Raw genomic sequence first — 24,927 nt, 5'->3', positions numbered from 1 at the left:
AACCCCGTGGGGTACATGTTATTGCGTGAGCAAGTATTATTCCAATCACTGGCTATTGAAACGCTAGCTAATACTACTGCAAAAGGCTTTACTTTAGTTAATCAGCGGCTAGGTGAATTAGCAGATTATTCTTTTCAGAATCGCTTAATGATACAATTTTTGTTACAATCACGGGATTTTTGTGAAACCCTTGTATCTATGTATCCCCAGTTTAAAGATAAGTGCTGTATCTCTCTTTCTTCTATTTCTGGAAATTTAACTGAAGTAATTGATGATCTTAAGGCCTTAGGAACCGCTGTGCGTGAGTCCAGAGAGACCTTCCGCTTCTGGTCATGGCTAGAGTGGTTGGGGCTTGGAGCCTATAAGGCTTATTTTCAATCCCTTTTTGTGTCGCTTGTGGTGGGCCTCTGCCTCCTCTGCCTTGGGTGTGCTTTTGTTAAGGCCTGTGTTCGGCGGATGGTGGGAAGTGCCCTTATTGCCTCGGCTACTGAGAAACGTCCGCTCGTAGGGGCGGATGCTGACTCAGACACTGAGGTTTAGGTACGTGGGGTGTTGTCGGCCGGAGCATGGGGGCATGTTAGACCCCCAAGTGGGGCCCCAGGGCCAGACTACGGGTGCTCCGGCCTCCACCCCCCAACGGATTTTTCCCCCAGCCCTCAGAACTGCCACTGGTCACGTAGCTGCTCTGAAAGCAGAACTTGCAACAGGAAAAGCAGCCTTGTGGTCAGCCAGCCTGAAGAGACACAGTTCCCCTCGCGACGGTTGCTTCCTGGGTAGAGATGTTAGGGCCCGTCTGCCTCCCTTGTATGGGCATATGCCACTCGCGACCCCCCAATTGGCTTATCACAAACTATGACGACAAATTTACTATATATTGCCGGTCCCCTCCCGGGGACGGGCGGAGAGCCCCCGAATTCCTGTCGAAACCGTATCCAGGCCTGATCACCCTGCATGCTCTCTCGGCTCACGCGTTTCCTGAAGCCTAACCGGTTGCCGGCCGTAATGAAACTTTTGTGGTTTGTATGTGTAAGTATAATTAGCTGTTAAGTATTCTGTACTGGTAGATAAGAGGCAAAGACTGATTCTAGCCGCCCCAAGATTCCTGCTAGGGGAAACCCGTTGACCAGGAACTCTTGAAAGCAAGGGGGATCAGTTAAGCCTCACAATTTATTTAGGGAAATTAGTTGCTGCACTTATGATTACTAATAGCACCAATATCACTTCTACTAACCCCTGGAATGATTTAGATAACTATTGGGATTTAGAAAAATACCAGGGCCAGCTTTTATTTGTAATTGCAGTATTTGTATTATTTGCTTTGGTAGTGTGTTGTAAGCCCTAGATGTAACTGATCGTGTTCTCCCTTATCATTATCTGTGATTCATTTAATAAACCCTTATTCTCTTAAACACTAAGAGTGATTGCTTGCGTGCTCTCCGTCGCTACCCGTGGGCACTTGACACCCCCCCCAGGGCATCCAGTGATCGAACCTCCGCCCTACCCCAACGCTCATTACCCGGTAGATAACGGGCACCTGGTGGCCATATTGGTGGAGCAAGGGGCGAGAGTAATCAGTAATCAACAGATAAGTTTATGGAGTAGATGATATGATGAGACTGCCTACAATGGCATGAAGCCGATCTACAACTGCTAGTAGCAAAGATCTCCAACGGTGGGTGATGGGACACCAGATGGGAAGGGGTCTGAGATACTACAGAAAATTATTTTCCAGATGTCTGGCTGCGGATCTTGCCCACATGCTCAAGGTCTAACTGATCACCATATATGGGGTCAAGAAGGAATTTTCCCCCGGGTCAGCCTGGCAGAGACCATAGGATTTTTTCCTTCCTCTGCAGCATGGGGCATGGATCACTTGCAGGTTTAAACTAGTGTAAATGGTGGAGTCTCTGTAACTTGAAGTCTCTAAATCAAGATTTGAGGAATTTAGGAACTCACAGAGTTTATGGATCTTTTACAGGAGTGGGTGGGTGAGGTTCTGTTGCCTGCAATAGGCAGAAGGTCAGACTAGATGAACATGATGGTCCCTTCTGGCCTTAAAGTCTATGAGTCCCCTTGCCTCAGTCAGGGCACGGAATGAATGGTTCTCACGGAATGACACAGCTATTCAGTTTTTTTCTTATCTTTCAATATGTGGCTCCATATTTTATTTGTTGCACCCCTTCCAAGCCCTGCACTCAGTACAGAATTATTAATATCTTCTACAACTTTTCTATGGCGTTCATTACATCCTGCCAGCAGTTTCTTCTTGTTTATTGCAAAGAGAGCCAAGGTCAAGCAAGTCTCTGCAGATCTGAAACGTGGCAATATGTCATGGGGAGAGAGTTTTCTCAAGCAGTGTATTTAGAGCTTTATAATCAGCCCTAGCACTTTACACTCTAGCCAGAGCACTGATTGAATATGCCACATAAGCACACAGCCACATTCTACATTAGTTTTACTTTTCAGATAAAGTGAATGTGAAGAATGCATTGCAGTAGCACAGTCTTGAAGTGCAAAACCAAATTATAATGGCAAGGATCCTATTGGAAAGAAAAGGACACAACTGGCTACATATTGGGACACAAGCAGTCTTGGTTAGCAAAAGAGGAGATAATTCAAAGATATCTGGGAATCTGCTAGATTCTTAGGTTGCAAAAAAATAACAAATGGCTACTATACATATTTCAAAACATTTCTTACTAATTTCATGCAAATGACAATGTGAGCAGTTTACCTGAATATACTCTGTGAGAGTATTGAAGACCTGTTTTGCAACTTGAATTGCTTTGGAGAAATTACGTTGTCCTTGCTCATCAATAACATCCTTCCCAGAATAATACCAGTAGAAATCACTAATTGATTCCTATAAAACAGAGGTAGGAAACAACATACACAGGTCAGATATTCAAACTGCCACTCCTGGGTTCGTCAGCATTTTCATAAAGTAGACTTAAAAAAGAAACTTTGTTGTGAGCAAAATAATTTTTTCCATTCAATCATATGGATTTTAAATAATCTCAGAGATTTTCGGTATCATCAACATAATGCATTTTCTCTCTCATTGTCAGTGAAACTCACAGGGAAAAACAAAACAAAATAAAAAATCCCTTCAAAATCTAACTTTTGTCTTTGCAACTTTTGTCTTGATTACCTGGGCTTTTTATTTCAAGCTTCACGCAAACATAAGGGTCCTTAAACTAAATAAATCATTAACACAGTGCTGTGTGCCATTCAGGTGAACTATGTGTCTTTATACTATCTTTAAACTCTCTGCCTGTCAGCTAGCTAAATCAAGGAACTGAATATTCTTTGTGCACAGAATTCTTTTTTCCATCTTCTTTAAAGAATGCCAGTTGAAACATCATCAAAATGAGCTACAAAACATAAAAGGGTTTATTGTTGTTATTACCACCAAGCCTCTAAAGAACTTGCAAGGTCACACAGTAATACTGACAACAGCAGCGACAACTAGAAAAGGATTGATTTTCCACATACTGGAATTTTTAGAAACAACAACAACAAAAAATGTTAAAAGGAAATTTTATTGGTTAATTAAAAAAAAAAGATATTGTGAGGTGTGCAGTAATGTGGATTTTCAGACAGATGAGACCTATAGGTAAAATGATAAATATGTTTACTGCAGTACTCCTTCTATGTGCTTCATGTACTTGATTCAGAAAGGGAATGAGCTGTTCTGCATTACCCTTTGACAGATTATGACAATGTGATGCTTTACCAGAGAAATGGGATTTTGATATTATCTCTTTAAACTAAGGCTAATCAGCACAAATTGTTCAGAGGCTCAGTTTGGATAGGAACCCCAGACCAGACTGAAGCCTCCAAATAGTACAGAACATTGCAGCACATCTCCTCAGCAACACAGACTATGATGAACACATGAAACCTGTCTTCCACTCTCTACACTGGTTCCTGATAGAACATCAAGTTAAGTTCAAGGTCTTGGTCCCTATTTTCAGCGCACTCTATGGCCTAAAGCTTCCCTAAAACTCCACGATGAAGACCATGGTTGACAACTATGCTCCTCTGGCACAATGAAACTCTCTACAATAAAGATAAAGCTTGTTTGAGGGAGACAGAACTTTCTTGGTCTGTGTGTGTGGAATGAACTCCCCGAGGAACTAAGGACCATCACAAACCTCACCACATTTAGCTCCAAGTGCAAGGTGCAGTTCTTTGATCTTGCCTTCTCTGATATATATGCATAGCAATGTGTATGTTCACACAAACACATGCGCTCATTGTTAAGCGTCTGAATATATATAAATAAAAAAAAACCCTCCCCACTGTACAAGATGAGAGAACAAAAAATATGTTGCCAGACGTGTACTCATGTCACTAAACACTGCTGGAAGGCACTAAGATACTACAGAGCTGAACACAGCATAAAACCTATATGGAATAGAATAGGATTATGTACTTGAAACGGATAATCTCCAATATTCAGTAACCTGCGGTAATTCCACATCATGATGCAAGGAAATGGGTCAAATGGTCACCATAGAGAATACAGAAAATGCATACTGTGACTAGGCAAAACCACAGGTTAGGGCTCAGCAGGTGCTGAGAATATATGAGCAGCAGAAAAAACCTGTTCTTGGTTTAAGTAGTAGTACTCAATTTTTTTCATAGTAGGACCCCATACTATCTAGCCAAGAACTGCCTCCATTTAACAATATGGAGTTTAAGTGTCTCCTTTTAGCCTGTCTCTTCTGTTGCTGTTGTGGCTGCAACTTCTGGTGAAGGAGGCATAAATGAAGTCAGATGAAGGGAACTGCTTCTGGAAACAGACCATGAACCTCCTTCTCTAGCTCAGCTGTAAGTCTGGTCTTTCCATCAAAGTTCTGTTGTCTCAAATTTTCCAACCTTGCTAATAATTTCTTGCTGTCAGAAAGGAGATCATGCACCTTGGATTGAGCTTCCTGTAAGCCAGAATGCCAGTGGGGAGTGATGTCAGACATCACAGATCTCACCAGTGTATCCGATGCACCATAGGAAGCACAGAGGCCTACCTGGGAACCCATTAAATGCCCAGTGATAATGTCTTTTGCTGCCATCTTCTGCTCCCCAAGGAAATTATTTAGCAAAAATGGAAAACCTAATCCCAAAACCTGGAATTGATATCAAACTATCTCCAAGAAGCAGCTCCAGATCCCTTTTTCAGTGTTTCCAAAAATGGAGTATGAGGGACATTCAAGTGCAGCAGCATTGTGATGAATGTGTAATATACTGGTAAATGTAACGTAGGCCTAGTTTACTCATAAAGCAAAATAAAGCATCTCTGTGTTAAGGCGCATGAGGTAGAGATGGAAATAGTAAAATGCAGCTACCTGTATTTATTTGAAATTAGTATGTAAAATTGGTTTACCTGAACTCTCAGTAAGTAATCCACAGTGGAGATTATAATATTGACAGTTGTGTTGTTACCAGTTTGAGTTCTCAAATAATTCTGAAAATCTAAAAATGAGAGGATAAGTTCAAGTTAAAATTTATTTAAATCTCAAATATTTTCAGAACTATATATTAAAATAAATTCTGGTATAATCCATTGGTCAAAACCTACTTTAAAGAATTGAAAAATCTTCTAAGTAACTTTTCTGTTTAAATCCATATTTTAATTCAGTGAACCGTTTACCTCTTCCTGAATGGTACCATCTTATTGAGCAGATCATGTAACAGTTTACAAGTTCTAATATCTGCTTTCTCCTGTGAACATAGTATAAGTCTTGACTTTGATCTCTCTTATCTCAATTTTACACTGATATCACTACATTAACGTCACTTGAGTTATTCCCGATTTACACTAGTCTAAATGAGATCCGAATTAAATCTTATGCCATTATTGATGACAATTATATGAATATGTTTGACAGCTATAAACTGGAATCCTTTTTTATAAAGCCACAAAGTATATGAGTAAGTGAACTAATATTAAAAATACTTTAAAAGAAATTGCTAGTATTTCTTGCTTTTATATATGAAAAATTATCATTGTTTCTTCAATGAAGATCTCCCACAGGCTCCTGGAATGACATTTAAGCCCCTTAACCTCCCTTCAGTGACAACCAGAACTCTAAAAATACTGTGCACGCCAAAGTATAATATGTTCACAGCAAAGCTCTCCTTTGAGATTTTCCTCTCATTTAGTGATCAGGAGCTAAAACTAGAGTACTCTTCATTTTCTATTTAATTTACCTTTCACATAGTTCTTGCTCCAGGAGTTATCAATATGTGAGACTTTTTTTTCTCCCAATGTTTAAATGAACAAGGAAACTTGACATTTTAACTCCACATAAATATTTTTCTTTCATATACAGTTCAGCTACTCAGGAACCTTTCATAATATTTCCTTAAAACTTGCCAAGCCTTCAGCACTGATGAGCTTTTATCCCTGGTTACCATCACCTTGGCTCAGCTGACTGGCAACCTGCCCACAAACCTGAACTGTGTCCTTCACAAAGCAACTGGAGGAAACGGAAGAGGTCACAGGTGAATTCGTCATCCTGCATTACCTTTTCTCCTGTGGAAAGCCAAATGGAGGTACAAATTATCACAGACTGTCAACTAGCTCTCCACTCCCCCTTACCAAATCTCCATATTTAATCTATAGTCACCATTAACAAACAAACATACAAAATGCAATTTTATAGCCACTATTCTATCTGAAGCATGGTATGTGGCTGGCAGGTGGGTGCTATTTCTCTTCCATAAGTAAAGATCACTAACATTTCAAGACACAAATTTCTCTCTATAAAATGTGGCAGCATGGGCTTGGCAACATTTTAGAAAAACTCTGTCATTTATACTCTTCTTTTGTTTTTGTTGGCATGAAGTCTGCATCATGCATAAAGATTAATACTGGATTTACTTTGTTCCAGTGTCTGATAAATATTCAAAAGCCTGAAAAATTTATCAAGTATTGTAGAAAAGAGACCTTTTAAAATATATATATTTTAAAGCAAAATAAGCCAACAACTTTATAGACATTTATGTTCTCAGAAAACACTTAACCTAGGATTTTCAAAGGAGTCTAAAAGAGCTAGGCAACCAATTCTCATTGAAAACCAGTGGATACTAGGCACCTAATTCCCTTAGTTCTGGTTAACCAAAGCACCAAGAACGTGCTTAAGTGTTTTTTTCTGAATAGGGCTGGACTTCAACATGTCCTTAAGGGTTTTTGCAGAACTAGGCACTATGGCCTAGTTTTTCTGTAGATAGCAGTTATCCAGGTGTTTAGAGCTTTAAAAGATCTCCAAAATTGCTTAAGAAAATCTCGTACACTAACATGGTCTCCATTCAATTAATGCACCTCTACAATTGTATCAGTACAGACAGTTAATCTTGAAGTTTAAATGAGAAAAAGGGGAAGCATTAGTGGCTCTAGGAAAGATCAGAGATTAACAAAGTTGAACTGGAAGCGTGATAAATTGGCACAGAGGGAAGACATGAGAGCAAGCAAAACTACACTGGGGTATTAAAGGCAAATGATTTCATTATTAGGGCTTTATACAAATAGCTTGGGGACAAATGGTGTCTTGGCAAAAATGGAAACAATTTTTTTTTAAATACAGAGAATTTTAATGTGCAATCATTTGTTACTTGATGATGGCATGAAACTAAAAGAGAAAAATGCAAGTAAATTGAAAAAGTACAGTATATTAATTCTGAGAGTTTTCTTAAAAATAGGAGGCATTTTGGACTGGTACCTGAACTTCCAAATCCAATGTGATATTAAGAACATTATCCTTTTCAGTTGGTGAATAAAAGAAATAATGAGAGTTAAACAAAAATATAAAAACTTCTCACAGACTGGAAGTACTTGAATTAGAGAGACAATATATATGCATATATATGATGTATAAACAGGAATATGGTTGGATGCTTGCTGTACATAAAAATTATGAATGATTACAATTACAAATAGCCAATGGACTTACCAGTCCGCAGTCTGTGACTTTCAAAGTGAGAGGCTTCAGTATAATGGTAGGGTTAGGAAGCAAAACCATTTTGAAAACTAATGTGAACATTAAAAGAAGTATATAAAATCATTTCACTCTTTTCCCTGTTGGCCAGCAAGACACAATATTTGGTGACCAAACCAAATATCACCAGGTATACATAAAAATGTGGCAAACATAGGGAGACTTAAAATGTTTTTTTCCACCCCCTAGTTCTTGCTGCATTCTCACTGAAATGGCAAAAAGAAAAAAAAATTGCATAGCCTTCTCCCTGACAATGAATCAAGTACTACAGGTGATCTTTAACATAATTTGTTTCTGGGTTGGACATTTATACCAGATACATAGCTTTTCAACTGTACAAGATTGAAAATCCTTACAACTAATTAAATAACGAAACACAAAAAGACTAAAAGAGGATCCTGTGCACACAAGTAGTATATTAATCAACGTGGGTTCAATTCTGCAAGATGCTTAAACACTTTGTTGGACTTGGAACGTTCAGCATTTTGCAATATCAAGCATTTTATTTTTATAACTCAATTGGATTTCTCATGTTTTAATATTAAGTATGTGCTTAAGTGCTTTGCTGGATAGGGGCCAGAATGCTAAGAACCTTGCAGAAGCTCAATTACCTTTATGGAACCTGAGCCTGCAAAAACATAAGCATGTAAATGAGACTTCGATGACTTCAAGGGGATAACACATGTAAGGAAAATTAAACATATGTAAATGTTTGCAGGATCAAGCCTACAAAAGGCCTAACTACACAATCCTTGAGTATCCATATCTCTCACTGACTTCAGTGGCAGTTTGGCATGAACAAAGAACACAAATCAAGACTATTATGGGAATATTATTAAAAAAACTGAATTAATTTATATTTCAATATTCCAGTAAAATTGATCTATGTTACTCTTACAGTTAAAGATTGTTTCAATATAACTTTTTTTCATAGAGCAAATATTTCACATGTATCTTATTTAGGCCCCTCCCACTTCCTATTTTAAAAAAAATGTTTGTCAGGTGAATATTTTCTTTTCTTCTAAAGGAAATTTGACTCTGCCATGCGGCTAGCTGACCACTTTCACTTGGAAAAGGTGTGGGGGAAGGAGGAGGAGCATAAAAAGTGAGAGGAAAAATAAATTCAGTAGATGCAGCAAAATTAGGACCTCAATTGAGGAAAATATTTAAATATTTGAGCACAAGAACACTGCAGCATGCTTTCTTAAATTAGGGCCTAGGTGAGGTGAGAGTGTTAAAGTAGTATAGTCACAAGAAAAAATGGTTGCTCTTTTAAACAAACTACTGTACAAAGCTTGGCAGGAGCTTTGAACAGCACTTAATCTGCACTGTTTTCTCACTTTCATTTCTGACTTTCATTCTCACACAAAAAGTTTCTCAGAAACAATTAATATTCATATTGAACTTGATAACACAAGGTTCTGAGCACTCCAGGCATGAATTTTAATGGAATATTCATGTGCTTAAACAGAGCACGTACTTAAGTCCCTATTTCAGCAAAGCACTTAAAAGCATATGCTTAGCTGAATCAAGGCCTAAGAACTTTGCTGGGTCGAGACCATAGTGCTTATAACTTCGCAATACTGAGTGTTCTGTGCCTGGCTTTTAAATGGTTCTGTGTTTAATGAATATTAAAAAATATATATATTAAAAATATACAAAAATAACACTAGATAAAAATTTGGTGCTATTAAAAACTTCAGCATCACTCTGACTATGGTGAGAGGGAAAGTCCAAAGTAAGAGGAATGGTTGAGAAGACCTTTAAAAATGTAAATCATTTGATAATGTCCTTTAAAGTGGCTGAAAATATTTATTTTTATTTTCTCTCCTACCATTTCACCTCCCTCTCAATACCTCTCCACTTTTGCTTTTTTCTTTCTTTTCCCCTTCTCAGCTTTTGGAGACATTCAGGGAAGGTGGGGAGGGACAGGAAAGCCTTGAATTAAATGATAGCAATATTCCTTTATAATGAAATCATTTCCTGACACATCAACTTCACTATAAGAATCAGTTTGCCGTAAAAGAAATTGCAATTTGCACACTGTAAAGCATTTGGTTCTTTCATTCAATGTCTCTATAGAGATGGTTTCATAACCGCTGAATTACTGCAAGTGTGTTTTCATTGAGATAATGAAAGACTGTCTTTTGAGGTTTTGTTATTTCAGTTTTATCCTCCCTCCTAGTACATTGGATCTGATCATTCACAGTACCTCATGGAAAAACGTATTTACATCTGTGTAAAATGAGCACAAATCATACACAGAAGTATACCAAGTCAGAAAGGTAGTGTTGTATGCCTCCTACCACAAGGAACAAAGGCAGGTGGATCAGACCCATAGATTCCTTTTTAAAAACAAATGATTTATATGTTTCAGTGTTCATCGCAAGCAGTTTTGAGCAGTATGCCTGTACCGATTACAGAGATCAAATTCTGACCAATAAAATATCTGAATCTCTTTTATAATGACAAATCCTTGGCATTAAAAAAAATAGACCATAATCTGACTCAGAAACAAAGGCTGGTAACATTAGCATTTTTTCAGGATATAAACACTATTTAATGACTACAGAGAGGTCTCTCTTTTGAGACTACAAGTTACACATCTGGAATTCAGATCCATTTCTTTGCTTAAAATCTAAGCAAGCCACTTTTGGTGTCATGTACACAAATTCATGCCTCCACACACAAACATTTATACATATAGTGTACTTACAAACATACATATTGCATATAACATGACATAGGGAAGTGAGTCACTGCTTAGGTTAGCTTCAATTGATGTGATGTATATACTATAGTACATTTGATTGAACATGTAACTATTTGGTTAAAATGCTGCCATTGCCCATGTTGCACATAAATGGTATGGTTACACACATGAATGGCTTTATGCCTACAGTGTGTGCAGTTGCGAGTCTGATTCTGTGATGTATACAAACAGAAGCGACGTCTGCAGTAAAATAAAAATAAGATTGAATGTAACAAGCATACATATCGCCTTGAAAGTGTTTGAATCTTGGTTCATTAATTCTTTCCTAGTCTCCATTTTGAAATCCTCACTGCTATTAATATTTAAACAGATTTGTGGGGCATTATATATTAAAAAATATTGACCATTCTAAAAGGCACAAGGGCCCAATTTTGATGAATGCACAACTGTCAAACAGCAAGGATCTGCCATAGTAACACCAATTAATATATTTCCACTAAAAGATCCAGAATTTGTTCCGCTGAGTTACCAGTGCCACAAGTCTGTCATTGCTTCTTTATTGCCCCTCAGTTCCAATAAATCTCATAGGAAACAGACCATTCAAGACCTCAAGCCAGATAAAGTCTCTTAAGCAAAGTAAGCTGTCATGGGATAAGAGGGAAGGTTCTCTCATGGATCAGTGACTTGTTAAAAGATAGGAAACAAAGGGTGGAATAAATGGTCAGTTTTCAGAATGAAAAAAGGTAACTAGCGTGTCCCTCAGGGGTTTGTACTGGGACCAGTACTGTTCAACATATTCATAAATGATCTGCAAAAAGGGATAGACAGTGACGTGGCAACATTTTCATATGATATCAAACTATTCAAGGTAGCTAAGTACAAAACAGACTGTAAAGACTTACAAAGGGACCTCACAAAACTAGTTAACTGGCAACAAAATGACAATTGAAATTCAGTTTTGATAACTACAAAATAATGCACATTGGAAAATATAATCCCAGCTATACATAAAAAATGACAGGGTTTAAATTGGCTGTTACCACTCAAGAAAGAGATCTTGGAGTCATTGTGGATAGTTCTCTGAAAATATCCACTCAAGGTGCAGTGGCAGTCAAAAAAAGCTAACAGTGTTGTGAATCATTAGGAAAGAGATAGATAATAACACAGAAAATATCATATTGCCTCTCTATGAATCCATGATATGCCCACATCTTGAATACTGTGTGCAGATGTGACCACCGCATCTCAAAAATGATATACTAGGATTGTAAAAGGTTCAGAAAAGGGCAACAAAAATATCAGGGGTATGGAACAGCTTCCATATAAGGAGAGATTAATAAGGCTGGGACTTTTCAGCTTGGAAAAGAGACAACTAATGGGGAAATATGATAGAGGTCGATAAAATCATGACTGGTGGGGAGAAAGCAAGTAAGGAGTAAAGTAAATGTTATTTACTTCTTCTCATAACACAAGAACTAGAGGTCATCAAATGAAATTAATAAGCAGCAGGTTTAAAACAAACAAAAGGATGCATTTCTTCACACAATGCTTTCAACCCATGGAACTCTTTGCCTGAGGATGCTGTCAAGGTCAAGACCATAACAAGATTTTAAAAAGCACTAGATAAGTTCCTGGAGGATAGGTCTATCAATGACTATTAGCCAGGATGGGCAGGGATGCAAAACCATGCTCTGAAGAGTCCCTAGCCTTTGTTTCCCAGAAGCTGGGAATGGGCAACAGGGGATGGATCCCTTGATGATTACCCGTTCTGTTCATTCCCTCTGGAGAACCTGGCATTGGCCACCGTCAGAAGACAGGATACTGGGCTAGATGGACAATTGGTCTGAATCAATATAGTCATTCTTATTTTCTTAAAGAACACCATTCTTAGAACACAAATTTTAACAATAAACTTCATTCCATTTTATAGCTTAAAAATTATTGGATTATTCAATACTGCTGAGAAAACAACTGTATATTGTGAGCTTCAATTACGAATCTATAACAGAATGCTAGCACTCTGAGTTCAAGCAGAGTTTTGCCAGTGAAGCCTTCAACTACTGTTTAAGTGTCCTTTCTGTATAAATGCTGTTGTGGAAATTCGTGAATCTTCTGAAGATAAAGATCAACCGGTCTTGAACTAAAGGTGACATTGTAGCACATGGCAAATTCTGTCAGGCATCAGAAATAAAGTTATTCTTTGTAATTTAAAATTCCATGGCACTATTCCTAAACTGTCTCTCAAGTGAGATCAGTCAAATGCAATTATAATATTCCTCTAATAAAGGGCAAGATTCACAAAAGGTTTAATGAAATGAAAAATGGGTCTAAAAATCTATTTTCAATTAGTAAAGAAGTTCTTCTAAATCTTAGTATTTTTTCAAACATACTAGTATTTAGTAGATTGTATAGATTGTATTAAATGAAGAATATGAATATTAACTCCAATTAAAATGAAATCAATCTCAGATAATTGTAGTAATCCTATGTTTTTTAAGGAGACTGCTAATCAATCTTCTATTGAAACTCTTAACAGGATAGCTGCACAGTCTGATGGTTAAAGGAAGAAAGTGGAAGTCAGAATTTCTGGGTTCTTTTCCCAACTCGGTTAAATGAATTGCTATGTTATCTTGGGGAAATCACTTAATTTCACTGTTTTATTTATCCATCTATAAAATGGGTATAATTATGGTTATCTATCTTACAGGGTTTGTGAGGCTTAATTATTTCTAAAGCAGTTTAAATTTTTAAAATAAAAGGTGTCAAGAGCATTATTGTTAATAATATCAACAGATTTTAAAATGATTAGTATTTCAGGGATATTATATTTGGCTAAAGCAGAACTCCAGTAGCCTGACCCGAACTCTCTTTTCCTTGCTGCATAGTAAGTTTGATCTATTTAACCATACATCACAAACAACAATAATGATTTTATGCAAACCACACCAGTCATATAGGAGGGTATGTGTTTCAAATGGTAAGTACCGGTAATTTTTATAGAAGTTGCCTCACCAACTAATTTAGGAAATATCATTCTGACCCAAGGACATATTCAAGTTTCTTTCTGAAGTCTTGTTAAAAGAAAAAAAATCCTGTACTAGAAGAATGCCCAACACTAGCAAGATAATTTGCAAGTGTAGATTAAACAAATGCATTCCATTATTTGTCAGCTAAAGTAAGGGCTTTGGGAGGAGAGAAAAAAACACTTTCAAAGTTATCATGATCATGGCGAGATAGCATAGACAGAGAGAGTTATGAAAAATGGAAAACCATCAGATGGGATAATGAACATTTGCGCAACTTTGATTTTGAACCTCAAAACAAATATACATACAGAAAGATACAACATTAAGTACATCACAAAAACAAGTAAGAAACACATTTGCTGAAGAACCATCAGTGTTTTTACCAGTGGGTGTTCCAGGATTTTGTACAGGAAGGTGGTACTAGTGAAAGGGGAATCAGGACAAGGAGCTTAGATGGGGATAGCACAAAGAAAAGGTTGGAAAAGGGCAATAAATCTTACATCCATCTTGACTCACTGCAGGGTTTTCTGCTAATGCCAATGTGGAGATGGGAAAAGAAATCAAGTTTCATAGAACACGACCACTACTAAGAGGTCAAAGCCTACATCTATTGAAGTCAACAGGAGATTTTACAACTGACTTGAGTAAAAACTGACTCAGGCTCATAGTCAGTAATAACAAGTTAACAACTCATTGATAAATTCCTGCATCAAATGTAAAAGTAGTAAGGAACAGGTTATATTGTGTACTCTGGACCTCACTCCATTCCCCTAACAATCAACCACATGTTCCTGAATCTTGGAGTAAGTATCTGTTCTGTAAAATGGAATGGAAAAAATATATTCTCCCTAGGTCACCCAATCTAAACTTTGGTGTGCTCTTGGAATGACTTTTTAGATAGGTATTTGTAGGATTGCTAGCAGTTATGTGAGATCAGCTATTCCATAAAATCTAGAATATCTAGCAGTCTTTCACAGCAGGTTCTATAATTTCTCCTCCAGACACAATGGCTGGGCTTTCATAATGCTATCAGGCATTAATACTAATGGCATTGAGCTGCCTATAACTCATATTCAGTGAATTAAAATGAGTGTGCTCAGTGACAGATTAATTATTGTTATCCTTTGCCTCTAAGAGATACACATTTTCTCTATTGTACAAAAAAGCTCTCAAAGTGCCAAAATATCAGGAATAACTAGTAACATCCTGCTGTAACCCTGAAAAGAAACAGCAGAGGTGTTTATTATTATTATTATTATTATTATTAAACTACCAGCTACTTTGGCAAGTACTGTAGTAGAAAATGAATTCTGACTACATAGTGTAAACCTGCCAGTGGCAGCCAACATCTCCTTTCTATCCCAACCTCCAGCCCTCTCTGGATCCACCACTGATTTCCTGTGATTGCACAAAATCAATGCAGCGATAAAGCCACATTAAATGCACAACAAAAATATTACAGGAGGACTACAGCACAAGGGTTTGTATATACAGATATATATATATATATATATATAAATATTTTTAAAACATCCAACCATTGCAAATACTGGGCCCACTAAAAAGACCACAACCAAACAAAAAAAAAGTAAATAAATGAAAAAAAAGCTTGCTGCTCTTACATCTAGTGTGCCAGTTACTGTGCAAATCCTGAGAAAGGGAGGAAGAACAAAGAAGTGGGGAAAGTTGGCATAAAAACCGAAGAGATTGGAGTATACAATTATGATAATAGAAAAGAATCTACTTGTTTAAAAGCCTCATAGGAACAAAAAAACCTCATGGTATTCAGGAGCTGTACAGTGCTGACACAAAGCTAACAACAGGAAAAAATAAATAAAAAGCAGCTTGTTTTTAATAATTACCACGCTCATGAGTGATGACTGAGGAAGGGAGGACAGGACATTTAATTCAAAGAAAAGAAAACAGGAAAAAAGTTAAAAAAAAAAGTTGAGAATTTGTTTTTAGCAGAAAGAAAACATACTCAGTATTGGTTTTGGCAAATTAGTTCTGCACTTACGAGAAAGATCAAATACAAACCAACAAAGAAACCAAAAAATTCTCAGATGAGGAAGCATGTAAATACCCTGATATGAGAAGAGTCACTTATGCAGTTGTCAAAGAGTCATTTGCAGTTGCTTGCAAAATTTGTAATTTCTAATAACTTTGGTAGATGATTAAAAGAAAAATGATCCTGTATCAAAAAGCCCATTTCAAAACCCAAAATTATTAATAATTTAAAAAATATATATTAATGGAACTTATGCCCAGAATGTCCAAACATTCTTGAGAATAATTTGCAGAGAAACATGAAAGCAATGGTCAAGCCAGCCTACGCCTAATAAGACAGACAACACTTGGTGAATGCACAGTCCAGAGTAATGGGGCCAAAGTTGACTCATGTAAATTGACTTTAATGAGATTACTCAAATGAGTCAGGCAAGAAGGATATGACCTACAATTTATTAAGATATGGGAGCACTTCTGGTGAAGTACTTGTGATCTGTCTTAAAGGCATTCAGTCAAATTAAACAATGTGATGCAAGCACCAGAACAATCAAGAAATATGTCATGTAAAACTGCTACAGGCACAGTAGCCAATGACATCTGCAATGAAGCAAGTATGAATTATGAGCTCCAAAATACAATAATGAATATGCAGTCAAGCTTTTTTCCCTTGTTTTTAAGAATAAAAACATGTAAAAGGATTAGTTAGTTGTAGGATTTAAACACATAAAAATATTATGAATGAAGAATGTAATTGGGAATAGAGAAAATGTGCTTTGGTAACTCTATTAATCACTTAAAAAACTAAACCTAATGGTTCCAGACAACCACACTAATAGGATGACAGAACACATTATGAGACAAAAGAAACTAACAATGAACTGACAACATAGAAGGTAGAAAACCCAAATTGTTTCAAAATCATAAGTAAACATAAAATATCAGAATATTTCCCAAAAGACAAATTACATCGAAACACTTGTAAAATAGAAACTTTCACGACAAATGTCTTCCAAACAGCAGCTACTGTTCCCGTGACCTCTGATATCTAATTTATTGCTTACTAAATTGTCTATTTTTCATTCAACCAAAGACAATTTAACAAATCAGTTGGGAGCCCTTCATTTTATTTTATGCTGAAACTGGTTACGAATTTCTAAGTTGTTTGACATAAACACTGCTGTTTGTGATTGGAATCTCTTTTCAAATTTACTCATAATATTTTCTTTGCTACTTCAAAATGATATACTGCATTCCTCCTGAGACATTCCCTCACTCTCAAACGTGCTCTAGTGATCTTTTATTGTCTAGCACAGTCTAAAGTAGGCCAGTTAAATTATAAACTATCTGACGAAATATCATCTTAGCTTAGGGTGCAGATTTACAAGGGTCCTTAACTATACAGTTCTGATGAAGAACAGTAAAAAGGAAAAGATTATTTTCATAAGATGATAATACCTGATCCTTCTTCTGTCACCATGCCAAGGCCCTCTGCTTTGTTTTGGCGTTCAAATGCATTTAGGTCAAGAACGCTGCAATAAGAAAAGCAATATAGCATTTAGATTCTTTGATAAATCCAATATTTTATCTTGTTGATTTTCAAAATGGGAATTAAACTTAGAAATATAATTATCATCTTAGCTGGAAGATGGAAAATAGTGTTTAGGAGATAACTTAAATGTAATGTCACTAAAGCCAGGTACACCATTTTTTTAAAACAATGGGCCAAATTCAGCTCTAAGTTACACGGTTGCACATTTGGAGAAACTCCATTAAGTCAATTCAATTACACTGGATTTACTATGTAAATGATAGCAGAATGTAGCTCATTATGATTATTGAAAAAGAAAATACATGTATATTATCTATATATCTCACATATCATAAAAATAATACATTATTATTTGGGTGTACACATATTCCCCCATTATCTACTGGGAAATTACATAGTTGTGTAAGCCTAAACACAGGTCACTGTGTGGCCATACCGAAAGGAGGACAGGAAACATTTTACACGGGTTTAATCAGACTGCAACTTTATTATTGGATGTCTGTGACTACCTGGCAGATAAAAATGTACAGTGCAGATAACCCCATGTTTATGCCGTAATTACCTGGGGAGCTTCCCCCTTTCTTACTGTTCTGCTTCCACCGGAAGCCATGCAGTTGAGATATGCTGAAGCGCTGTGTGCCCTCCTGCTTCAGCCTGCTCCATGTAAAAGGGAGGGTTCAGGAAGAGGTGAAAATAAGCCGATAAGCCCCAGTATGGCATACTGGATCAGCTTCTCCAAGTGGCAATTTATAGGCAGGGGTGGCTCTAGGGATTTTGCTGCCCCAAGCAAGCCTGCGGGAGGTTCACCGAAGCCGCGGGACCAGCAGACCCTCCTCAGGCAAGCTGCCGAGGGCAGCCTGCCTGCCGCCCTCACGGCGCTGGCAGAGCGCCCCCCATGGCTTGCCGCCCCAAGCACGCGCTTGGTGTGCCTGGGCCTGGAGCCGACCCTGTTTATAGGGCCTGGGGTTCCCAGCAGCGGCTGGAGCCCTGGGCCCTTTAAATTGCCGCCAGAGCCCTGCTGCTGGAGCCCCCGGGTTGCGGTGGCAGCCAGGACCCCGAGGTTCCTTCAGCAATTTAAAGGGCCTGGGGCTCCGCTGTGGTAGCAGCAGCTGGGAGCCCCAGGCCCTTTAAATCACTGCCCGAGCCCCCAGCCGCTGCCACTATCCTGGGGCTCTGGCAGCAGGCTCAGGCGGAGATTTAAAGGGCCTTGGGCTCCACTGTAGTAGCAGCAGCTGGAGCCCCAGGCCCTTTGAATGGCCCCCAAGTCCCAGGGCTCCCAGCCACCTGTCATAAACAGATAAGTAAGAGTTAATAGAACAGAAGTACTTCATATCTCTTTTGCCTGTAAAGCGTTAACAAGATCAGTGAGCCTGGCTGTCACCTGACCAGAGGACCAATCAGGGGACAGGATACTTTCAAATCTTGAGGGAGGGAAGTTTTTGTGTGTGCTGTTAGATTTTGGTTGTTGTTCTCTCAGGGTGACCTGACATGCAACCAGGTTTCTCTCCAATCTCCCTGATACAGGACCTTATAAATTCAAAATAGTAAGTACTAGGTGATAAGGCAAGTTAGGCTTATGTTTGTTTTCTTTATTTGCAAATGTGTATTTGGCTGGAAGGAGTTCAAATGTGTATTTGGCTGGAAGGAGTTCAAATGTGTATTTGGCTGGAAGGATTTTAATTTATACTTGTATACTTAGGCTGGGAGGGTATTCCCAGTGTCTATAGCTGAAAGACCCTGTAACATATTCCATCTTAAATTTACAAAGATAACTTTTACTGTTTTGTCTTTCTTTAATTAAAAGCTTTTCTTGTTTAAGAACCTGATTTTTTTTTTATTCTGGTGAGACCCCAGGGGACTGGATCTGGATTTACCAGGGAATTGGTGGGGAGAAAGCAGGGAAGGGGGAGAGAAAGGTTAATTTCTCTCTGTGTTAGGATACTTTCTCTCTCTGGGAGAGTCTGGGAGGGGGAGAGAGAAGGAGGGGGGAAGGTGTATTTTCCTCTCTGTTTTGAGATTCAAGGAGTTTGAATCACAGTGATCTTCTAGGGCAACCCAGGGAGGGGAAGCCTGGGAGAAGCAACGGTGAGGGCAAGGTTTACTTTTCTTGTGTTAAGATCCAGAGGGACTGGGTCTTGGGGGTCCCCGGGCAAGGTTTGGGGGGAACAGAGTGTTCCAGGCACTGGAATTCCTGGTTGGTGGCAGTGCTACAAGTACTAAGCTGGCAATTGAGCTTAGAGGAATTCATGCTGGTACCCCATCTTTTGGATGCTAAGGTTCAAAGTGGGGGATTGTACCATGACACCACCTCTGCATCTGGTAGTTCCGGCAGTGATGTAAAGGGTCCAGGGCTCCCAGCCGCCACTACTGCAGACGGACCCTGGGAGCCCTTTAAATCTGAATCTAAACACCAACCCCTTCTGGTTGAGGCCCCGCCCCCTGCTCAGAACTCCAGCGAACCAATAAGTCCTTTAAGTTACTTTCACCTCTGGCTTCAGGTGCAGATCTTCCCCTTTCAAACCCTACATTCCTAGGGAATGAGTCAGTAACCACACTGACCCTTTTGCAGCAGTTTTCCTCCCCTCCCCCCCAGCCATATAGGACTATTCCCTTCATATCAACCAATGTATTTTTACATTTTCAACTTATTTTGGTTTATTAAGATGTTTAAAGGTCTGTAGTACCATGCAGATGTACTCTGATGCACTGGGAAATCCAGTGCCAACATCTCTACATTGTTGTGGTAGAGATGATTAGGTATATATTTTTTTACTGACATATTTTTCCATCAAAAATGGGGTTTATTTTTTTTGGTGGTGAAAATGTCATTTTCTACAGAATTTTTATTATTATTGATGGGAAATTAAACTTAAATTTGCATTTTGTTTCTGTTGTGTGTGTGTGTGGGGGGGTGTCAATATGAATAGAAAGAAAAAAAATATTATTTCATTTTGCCTAATCATTTTGAATGGAAATTTTCAAATAACTTTGAATTAAATATTTTTCAATGAGTTGGGGAATGATGCCTGTTTTGCTGACAATCTCTATTATTTAGGCTGCTTAATCCCAAGCAGCAAACTCCTGAGGGATATGTGCTACCACTAGCACCTCCACCCCACCATCTTCTGCAAAATAGACAAAGCCAATTGTAAGTTATGGTGGTTTAGGAAATATTTACTATCATGTGGATTTCCCTGGAATTCTGTAGGTTTGGGGAAGAGAGAGTTTATGTCAGAATGGCTCCATCACCTGCCTTCCCTGGGTTTAGTTCACTGTGCCCTACTTCACAACCTGCTCTCCTCTGAGCCACACAGAGAAGAAATTATATGGTTCTATTTATCATAAGTCTATGGCTCATCTACCTCAGTGCAGGGATTCTCATTGTAACAATTAGTTTGTTCTCTGGATAACATAACAAAGGTGGTGATCTGCAATCCCAGATGGGTTGTAACTTTCTGATGAAAACTTCATATTTCATTTTTTTCTTTGCCAAATTGAGCTTTATATTTTTCAAAAACTTCATAACCATTGTTATCATCCCAAAATATTCTACTTTTAATGAAAAAATACTTAAACAGCTATTTTTGTTCAGGAAGAAAAAATAATATAGCAGGTAGTCCAAGTCCTAGGACATCTGCCATGCAGCAGATGGTGCAAAAGGGAATCTTCTAGCAGCCAGATAAATCAGGATTAGGGATGTTTTTCACCAGCCTGAATCATAGCAGTCATACTGTAACAGTGAACTGGGCTCAATTTTAACTTTTTATGTAAGTGTCTTTATACTATTACAAACACAATCAGGAACATGAATCTGCAAAAAGACCACAGACTGTCCTCCAGTCCACTCCATAACAAGTGACTTAATTCCCTTCTCCGCCTTCCAAAATTCTATTAACTCTCTCCCCACACAGAAGCCTCCCTGGAATTCTTGAGGAAACGACCCTTGCAGAGTTCCTTGAAGGTATTCAAATCTGGGCTCTGTTGGAAGATGGGAGTAGATAAGTTCCAGAGCCAAGGACCCCTCACTGACAATGCCTTACCACTAACTCTGCAGGCTGTTATCTTGGACACATCAGTTGACTACAAATGTCAAATCATCATGTGAGGAGAGAGGTTGTGGCTAAAGTAGACAAGACCCAAATCATAAGTCATTTATATGTCAGAACTACCACTTTAAATTTCACTCCCAAATCAAATCGAGTCCAATTCACCTCACAGGCCACAGGTGCAGTGCATTCTTTGCACAAAACATCCAAAAATCCAATATCCCTAGATTGTAAACGTGAGTGGGAAATGGTGAGCAGACATTTCAAATGTTTTCACAGCCTGTAAACATCAATGGACTAAATCAGGAAAAAAGGTACTATTTGTTGTAAGAGAGGCAGAATTGGGTACACTGAAATCAGGAAATAAGTCATGGCAGCCTGCAAGGTAAGTAGCTGGGAAATTAGTCATAGGGGATCAAAAGTGGGGTACAAATATTCAAGGACAATGGTTTATGTCATTCTGCCTGAAAGCTGGAGATAAGCATAGCCCCAGGATAGTCCCACTATCATAGCATCATAGAAGATTACTGTTGTTAAAACCCTAGGAACATGAAAGGAAAACAATTTTGGGTGCGTGCGCATGTGCACACTCCTGGCATATTTACCCTTCCTGTCTCACCAAGTAATTCTTCCGATATTATATTGATATTACAAATCCTGTAGAAAAGAATCTAGATACAAAATAATAGATGTATTATAATAGATATTTTCTTACCTACATGACTGCATAAGACCAGCAAGGCTCTGAAAGAAGCCCACATCCTTTTTGTCCTTGAGGTAGTCGAGCATTTTCTACAGCAAACAAAACACATAGTATAAATGTTAAATCATTGGGTATCTGTTATTCTATGCCAATTAGACAGCCTTGTGAAAAAAATTTGATGGCATTTATAAATTAGATAGAACAGACCAGTTGACAAAAGCCCTCGAACTACAAGTCAGGTGGATATTTTGTCACCGACCAAACCTTCCAGAGGAGGCTGCCGCCATGACGTGGACACTTTTTAAGGAATTATAGGAAATAACAACAATCACTAACCTCAGAACATTCAGAACTAAATGCAAAATCTAATCTTTGACTTAGCTTTCTGCTAGTTCATTCTATACATGCACACACAAAAAATACAAGTTAATCTACTTCTCTAACAAGCTGGAAGGAAAGAAAGAAAGAAGAATTTGTTATTTCTTTTTTAAAGTATTTGGAAGATTCTCTGGCATTTTGGTGATGACAGTTTAAATAGAATTACTGATATGAAAAAAATAATGTACATGGAATGATATTGCAGTGTTACAAATTCAGATTAAATAACCGTCACAGAATGTACCCCTCTGTCTGCACCCTATTATAATAAACTTTGTTCAAGGTATCTCTTGTAAGGTATCATTTGAGGTCTCACAATCTGCTTGAACTATCTCCCTGCTACACTGCTGTCCCCCACCCTTCTTGAAACACCATCACTCTCCACTGAGGAGCCAGAAGAGCATCAGCAGATTCATCACACTACCCTTTGCTGACCTATTATCGTTAAGAAGATTTATTACAGGTCATGCAGGAAACACTACCTCTGTTAAGGTTGCCAAACCCTTTCCTTTATCAGACCCAGTTTTTGGTGGCTTAAAACTTCTCCAAACTAGAACAGTTCAGCATCTCAGAGAATGAGGTAGACTTCAAAATATCTTACCACTGTTTCTTTGAGAAGCTACTACATCTTCATTCTTGGAAGCAGGGACTTGAAATTTGGCAGCAGCATCACAGAGGTATCAGGGATGTGTGTTTTGCCATCCATATGACAATTCAACCAAATTTGACCAAATTATAAGCATTTGCTAAGTAGAAACTTATTATAGGATGCTAGATAAATCATGTGGATTTTATCTGCACTGCGCATGCTCCATTCTCTCACAGTTACTATGTGCCATCCCCATTATCAAAGTGTGTGTCTCCAAACCCCACTAGTGGCAGGTCCACAGAAGATAAACTGTTATCCTACAAGTTACTCTGTTCACTCAAGCGGTAGAGGACTGTGCTGTGGTTCTGAACATCCCAACCCTGCTGAGGATCCATGCTGGGGACAATATGGTTCCCTAGGATGAAATGGTTATGTTTTTAATGAAGGTTTTTTGCACACACAACCTTAATTCTGGTATTTAATTAACTTCTGGGTGCTTGATTCTGCAACCTTAATGTTCTTGTAACGCTGTTTGTCTAGATGTAATTATAGTGCAGTACTAGACTGACCCATGCTTAAAGGCTTCCTGTTCAATACCTTTTAGGGCTAAAAAACTTTAGACTCAAAGAGTATAGAATATAAGTGCACTTCCAGCTCAGACCTCCTCCTCACCTCGAACAGCACCAGGGGCCCAAAGAGGGGAAAGCTGCAGGTGAGGGAGTAAGCAACTTGCCAGTCTGGGATTTCAAGGAGGCAGCAGGTAGGTGCCTGTGCCTGAAGAGGAAAGGCAAAGCAGAGGAGTCTCTGGCCTGGCAAGGTAGGATTGAAAAAGGAAGCAGGAGTCTTGGGGGGGGGGTATAAGGGAGGGGACAGCACAGAGAATGGCTGCTTGCTCATTTTCAAGAGGCGCAGGGGACCAGTGGTTGGAATGGTAGAAGAGAAATGATGGAGAGGATAGGCAGGAGAATTTATATATTGAGGGAGAGGGAAGAGATCTCAATTGTTTAGTTAGCTGATTTTATTTGGGAGGTGGAGGGTGAAGGACAGTGTAACTAATGGTCAGCCACAGCCACACCACTTATTTTGGGCACCAGACACCACTGCTCCAGTTTTTTTGCAAGGGTAACTCCATTTAAATCAATTGGAACATCTGGGATTACACCAGCTGTAAGTGGAATAATACAGTGGTGAATCAAGCCAGTTAAATGTAAAGGAGTTATGAAGTTCAGAGGCAAAAAGAAGCAAAATATAAATAAATATAAACCCTGTATAATAAAGGAAAAGCTCATCTGTGTGTGGGATAAAACTGTCTAAGGGGGCCAGTCTGAGACTGGTTAAGTCCCCCAGGAGTGAAGGACCATCACAAACCTAACTGCCTTCCACTCCAAATGTTAGCTCCATTTCTTTGACTTGTCCTGCTTTCATATAAACACACAGCAATGTGTATATTTAAAAAACAATCAAAACAAGGAAACAAGAAATGCCACTGTACACTTCTCTCCTTCAGGAGAGGAAGGCAGAACACATAACGCATGACAAATGTTAGTCACAGCACTTAATGTGCTACTGGAAGGCATTCAGATACTACAGTGACAAATGTCTATTAAGAACCTATATAGAATAGATTGGATAGAACAGAATGGTTTACACTCAAACACTTTACCTGTTGAACTGTAGAATTTCCTCCATTTAAGATGGCAATCCCAAGCTTTAAGGTGGCGGCAACCATGGGACCCATCTCACCTTGAAAATATTAAACTATTATTTTAGTTCATATTTAAAAAACAAAACAACCTATTCTACTAATTTACCCTGCCTTAGGATGTGCACAGCATGGAGTCATTTACATAGCAGTTTACAGGACAGGATCATCTAAATAATCTCTCTTGTAAAAAAAAGACGCACACATTTTTCCT

At 38.4% G+C, this 24,927-nt stretch overlaps 1 protein-coding gene across 4 annotated transcripts in view; it reads right to left on the bottom strand.

Moving 5' to 3' along the window:
* RYR2 (ryanodine receptor 2) overlaps positions 1-24,927 on the bottom strand; it is a 737,385-nt gene that overhangs the window by 74,706 nt on the left and 637,752 nt on the right. For 2 of the 4 annotated variants that reach the window (XM_030556966.1, XM_030556968.1), the window contains 7 exons: positions 24,675-24,754; positions 22,057-22,133; positions 17,202-17,275; positions 7,956-7,988; positions 6,458-6,538; positions 5,387-5,475; positions 2,735-2,863 (listed from right to left, as the gene is read on the bottom strand). In XM_030556966.1, coding sequence (XP_030412826.1) covers positions 2,735-2,863; positions 5,387-5,475; positions 6,458-6,538; positions 7,956-7,988; positions 17,202-17,275; positions 22,057-22,133; positions 24,675-24,754 — 563 coding nt within the window. The remainder of the gene's footprint in view (positions 1-2,734; positions 2,864-5,386; positions 5,476-6,457; positions 6,539-7,955; positions 7,989-17,201; positions 17,276-22,056; positions 22,134-24,674; positions 24,755-24,927) is intronic. The other 2 variants (XM_030556967.1, XM_030556969.1) reach the window with 1 other exon arrangement.

Source organism: Gopherus evgoodei, chromosome 3 (assembly GCF_007399415.2).
Source record: "Gopherus evgoodei ecotype Sinaloan lineage chromosome 3, rGopEvg1_v1.p, whole genome shotgun sequence".
Taxonomy (NCBI): domain Eukaryota; kingdom Metazoa; phylum Chordata; order Testudines; family Testudinidae; genus Gopherus; species Gopherus evgoodei.
The sequence above is the reverse complement of the archived record's forward strand: the minus strand, read 5'-3'. Positions and strand labels throughout refer to the sequence as shown.